We start from the raw sequence: 5,234 nt of genomic DNA, 5'->3' as shown, positions 1-5,234 counted from the left end.
CCCCCCCCCCCCCCCCGCTGGTCAGAGGGCCACGACTCTCCATCCGTGCTTCCTTGTGGGGTTCTCCCAGCCTCCCAGACAAACCAAGAATGTATAGGGAACCACTCCCCTCATACCTCTCCCAGTACAGACCAAGCTTCTCTTCTCTCTTAGGTGGCCTGTGGCTGGGAGGGGTCTGGCCTTTGCATGGACACTATTTTAGGGTAGGATCTGGCCCCCCTTGTACCCCCTTCTGGGGGTACCCACTCTGGAGAGAGGCTCACACCACTAGTCTCTATCCCTCAGCTCACACTGGGGTCTGGTCTATAACCCTCCCCCTGACAGGTGGGGCCCCATGGGAGGGTTCAGGGATGGCATGGTCATGGTCTCTGCCCTGAGGTAAGTGTTGGTGCCATGACCCCCATTCCAGAGGCAGAGGCCACGCACTTAGGCTGTAGAACCAGGGTGGGGTGGAGGCACTCACTGATGAGGGCTGAGGCCGTGTCCAGCTTGGGGTCGTACGGACACTTGCCCTTCCCTGACTCGAGTCTCTCAGGCTCCAGGTAGAAGATGTAATCCTGCAGGGCAGAGGGGAGCTCAGCATCGTCCAAGCTGGTCCCACAGCTGGGGAGGGCAAGGGTCATCAGGCTCCCAGGGTGAGAGCAGGCCCCGAGGGACACCCTGAAGCCACCCCTTCACTCCCCAGATATCCTTGTGTTTTAACTGTCCAGCCAGATCTCCCAGGGCAGGGCCACGCTGCACGTTCCAAGGGAGGTACTTCCTGGTCTCAGATAAGACCTGGGAATCAGGGGCTGAAGCCCCTCCATGCCAACTGGTTCAGGATGACTCTGGTCAGGGCCCCCTTGGGCTTGACCTGAGCTGTGGCTGCCTGTCCTTGGCCAAGATGAGGCTGACCGCCTGACCAGGGCAGGAGGTACTGACCAAAGGCCTTTGGTCCTGACCTTTGTTGCCAGGTCTCACCAGGCCAGAAGGCTTTGAGGGTACCGTGTCCCCAGGCTTTATGTCCTACCTGTGGTCCTCAGGACAGAATAATAGGCCACAGCCTTTCCTCTGCCCCTCAACAGAGCCCCCAGTTCCCCATGTCTCCACAGTGGGCAAGGGGTTGAGGGGTCCAGCCCAGACCACATGCCCCCCATGCCTCCCAGCCCAGCCCTGAAGATGCTAGGAGAAAGGTTGTTGAAGGCACTGGGACCAGGATGAGCTCGTGGGACAAAGGGAGGGAAAAGAGAGAGGCACAGAGGCAGGAAGGAGGTGGCAGCAGGTGGCAGGGATGGTGATGGGAAGGTGTACACAGGCCCGCTTCCAGTTACACTCTGCACACATGACTTTCTGCACGCATGGGGCTGCACACACAGCTTGGCACGCATCACTGTCAGCACACGGAACCCACCGTTCACACCCTGGGCACACGTGCAGTCTGAACGGCCCCACTTTTCAGCACTCCCCATCACAGACACACCTGCTCAAGTGACCACTTGCTCTATCATTCACTGGCAGCCCCTGCCCCCCTGCCCGCCCCTGCCCAGCCCCAGGCCCCCCAGCCCAGTCCTGAGTTGTGACTAGTGGACAGACAGTTCTGTCCCTTCCACCCCAAGGGAGCAGAGTCCCAAGCATGGGAGTATGTGGGACACCTGTGTCAACCCACGACCCACGGAGGCATGGGGCATGGACACCTGAGAGTAATATGGCAGACTGCATACATGTGGCACGTTCTGACTCTGGATGCTACCTAAGGTGTGAGTTTGAGAATGCACAACACGTGCCCAAGCGTATGTTGGCAGATGCTCATGCACGTCTACACACATATGTTGAGGGCTGAGGCACTGCTGTCCTCAGGCTGTCTTCCCTACCTGGTCCTTCATGATCTCTTGCCTGTAGGGGCTCACTGAGGCTTACATGAATCCAGCTGGGAATGCCTTCAGAGCCTGGGGGCACTGCCAGGGAAGGAGTGGGATGGGGTTCCCAGAGTACAGGGAAGACCCTGGGGAGACTGGCCTGGGGTGCAGGTTCCTGGCTGGAAGGCCAGGCCCAGGGTGAGTTCAGTTCAGAGGCAGTGCTGCCCGGCAAGGGCCTGGAGGGATGAGTCCCACCTGGCGTGGGGCTGTGGGCGTCGGGCGGAGGGCACCATCCGTGGCTCTGCTGCCTCGGCCTTTGACCACCTGCATCTGGGTCCAGGGCGTGGCCTGAGAAGATGAGGAACAGGGGTTAGAGCCAGGGGTGGCAGGGGCTGGGGGAGCGGGCCCGGGCTGCCAGCCTCTCACACCACACATGCCAGGAACACGCGCGAGCACCCCGACCCCCAGAGTACACATATGTGCCTGTGCGTGCACACATACACACAGCTTGTCGAGCACCTGCACACACGTGTCCCTAAGTCCAATCACTCTCACAATTGTCCTACAAGGTCACACCAGCTTACATACATGCCCACATGGAAATGGAAAAAGGCAGAAGCGGGCAGGGTGGGGCAGAGCTGGGGAAGGGGCAGCTCTCCCCCAGGCCGTGTGGCAGAAGCTGACCCAGGTGCCCAGCCTCCTGATGCCGAGGCCCTGCCAGGCCCTCTGGCTTGGCTGCAGGGGCACGGTCCACAGGCACAGCCAGGAGAACTGTTGCACGTATGGAGCGAGCGCTTACTATATGCCAGGCACAGTGCTAAGAGCCTTGGGAGCGTTAGCTCACTGCCTCCTCCTCACACCGACCTGTGAGAAAGGCAGCTATTAGCCCCATCTTCAGGTGAGGAAACCGAGGCTCTGAGAAGTAAAAGAAGTCACTCACCCAAGGTCACAGGGCTGGAAAGTAGTAGGGCTGGGGCTCAAGCTCATCCTCCCATCAGAACCCTGGCACGTGGCCACTAATGGGGCAGCACAGGGCCAGGGTGGGCACGGCTTACCTGGGCACGGCGGCCACGGTTTACATAGGTGCACATGGGGTTGTAGGCGCCAGTCCCACACACATACAGGTGTGTTCGGTTCCAGGGCTGGATGAGCCTGACGAAGTTCCCGCACTCACCCTGGGGCCAGAGGGAAAGCCAAGGAGGTGCCCAGATGCCTTACTGGCCCCACTACCTCCCTGAGGTCACCTGCCCCCACTCCCCCCCATGCCACTTGTAGACCTCTCTGCACTCACATTGCCATCCTTGCCTGAGAGCACGCACTCTTCAATGCGCTGTGGGGAAGCCGCCCAGTGGATCTGCCAGAGACAGGGATCAGAGGGTGCAGCCCTGGGGCCCCATGTTCCTCATCCCCCCAACCTGGCACCGGGGCTGGCCCTTACAATGAGGGGCTCGCGGTTGATGTCATGGAGGTCCAGGGACAGCACATAGTCTTTGCTGCCCACGTACATGCGGTCATGGTCCTCATCTTTGAGCAGGATTCGGTAGTCGGTTGTGTTGAGCAGGAAGTTGAAGAAGTGGGCAGTGCCTGTGGCCTTAAGTTCTGTGGGTGGAGGTCAGGGCAGCAGTTAGGATCCTTGGGGACCAGCCAGACATGTCCCCTTTGATGGGGGGGGGCCCTACCACACAATCGTCTTAAACCCCTAGCTTCCCCTCCAGAGCTTACGGAGCTCCCTCTCTAGTCCCTGAGATGCTGAGAGGAGAAAGTGGGACAGGTGGGCAGGCCAGCGAAAGAGCCACACCCAGAGCTAAAGCCCTGACTCATGGGCAGCCCCAGCCAGTCTCTGGGTCCCAATGAAAGCCAGTGGGCGTGGACCAGGGCACGTGATAGCATCAAAGAGTCTTTGCTCAGCTGGGGGTTAATGCTCCCACACTCAGGGTGGGGCCTGCTTTCCACAGGGGCCTAAAAGGGTTAACGAGCTGGGGCGTTGGGGGTGGGGGGCAGGTGCATCCAGGACAGCCTGCAGACGCTGGCACAGATTGGGATGCCCTGTCCTCACCCCAGCTGCCCACCAGACAGAAGGCCAAGCTGACATACACCATGGTCCCCACCTTGTCTGAAGCTGGTTAGCCAGGACACTGAAAAGCCCTGCTGGAGCTATACTGTCCAACAGAACTTGGGTTTCCCCCAGATCCCACTGGGCTGCTGCAGGTGGAATTTTCAGGCCACTTTGAACCAGCCAGGAATAGTCTTTCCTGGGAAAGAAGCCCTCCCCCTAGCACTAGTGTCCCAAGCCTGGGGGCAGGGTCCCGTTGAGTCCTTCATTTCTCTTCTGCATGAGTCTGGCAGCCCTGGCCCTCCCATCCCCAGACTGCTGGGGGAAAGTCCTCATTTCTAGGGATGAAGGACAGGAAGGAACTGGCCAGTGACAGGCCAATGACAAACACAGGACTCTAGAAAACTTGGGAACCTTCCTCTGGGATGGGGACAGCCAAGGGGTCTTCTTGTCAAGCCCCTCCTCCACCCACTCCCAGCTATTTTTAGCTCAGCAGGAGAGGAAAGATTATAGTGAAGGTGACGAATATTCACCAGCACAGGAGGCTTGAGATGGCGGCACACAGAAGAGCACATGCATGTGTGCACGTGGCCCAGGCACGCACGTGTGCACACACATGTCCTGCACCAGATGAGGCACTCATGAAGGCGTTCATACATATACTATCTTCCCACATCACAGCTGGTAACCCATTTCCTAGGTGAGGCAATCAAGGGGGAGTTCTGGAAAGGGAGAACAGCTGAGATCCGAGGCCCTAGATGCCATCCGAAGATGGGACCAGCAGGTGGCCTCATCCCATCAGTCAAAGTCGACCTTGACTCAGGCAGCTGTCTCAGACTGGCCTGGCTGACCATGACCCCTGCTGTGTGTTAGGACCCTGAAGTGGAGCTGGAGGGGCTGTGCCTGAGAGCAGCTTCGGACGGGAGCTCCAGGATGTGCTGAGATGGGCGTGGGAAGTGGGCTGGGAGCCAGGGGACTCCCACAGCAGACCCAGAATTACATCTGAGGGGCTGGGGGGGGGGGGCAAGCAAAGGCCTTGCCCTGCCCGGCCCTATGTGGCAATGAGAGAATACAGGTGATGACCTTGGCCAACCGCTGGGACGCAGGGACGCCAAGGGATCAAAGGGCCGATCCCTGCCTGGCTACGGCTTCACCCGCCTGTCCGGCGGTGCCTCTGAAGTCCTAGGCAGGGCAGCCTGGGCACCTGTCCTGCACCTGTTGTTGGGCCACTTGGAGTCCCCTGCCTGGCCACCCAGCCATAGTGACAACAGGAAAGTAAACACTCCCCCACCCCCAGGGCCAGGAAGCAGCCAGAGAGGAAGTGGGGCTGCCAGCGGAGCCCCCCC

The 5,234-nt window shown here is 59.8% G+C and overlaps 1 protein-coding gene across 2 annotated transcripts in view; it reads right to left on the bottom strand.

Annotated features, from left to right (window-relative positions):
* Positions 1-3,466, bottom strand: part of SEMA3F (semaphorin 3F) — an 11,246-nt gene extending 7,780 nt beyond the window's left edge. The window contains exons 1-5 of one of the 2 annotated variants that reach the window (XM_040445425.1): positions 3,274-3,466; positions 3,127-3,189; positions 2,891-3,010; positions 2,091-2,183; positions 464-557 (exon numbers count right to left, since the gene is read on the bottom strand). In XM_040445425.1, the coding sequence (XP_040301359.1) occupies positions 464-557; positions 2,091-2,183; positions 2,891-3,010; positions 3,127-3,189; positions 3,274-3,342 (439 nt within the window). In that variant the 5' untranslated portion in view covers positions 3,343-3,466. The remainder of the gene's footprint in view (positions 1-463; positions 558-2,090; positions 2,184-2,890; positions 3,011-3,126; positions 3,190-3,273) is intronic. The other variant, XM_040445426.1, reaches the window with a different exon arrangement.
* Positions 3,467-5,234: the final 1,768 nt, after the last annotated feature.

The sequence above is a fragment of the Herpailurus yagouaroundi genome, unplaced genomic scaffold (genome assembly GCF_014898765.1).
Source record: "Herpailurus yagouaroundi ecotype Mexico unplaced genomic scaffold, PumYag 193, whole genome shotgun sequence".
NCBI classification, from domain to species: domain Eukaryota; kingdom Metazoa; phylum Chordata; class Mammalia; order Carnivora; family Felidae; genus Herpailurus; species Herpailurus yagouaroundi.
Note: the sequence above shows the minus strand (reverse complement) of the source record. Positions and strands in the feature narration are given on the sequence as shown.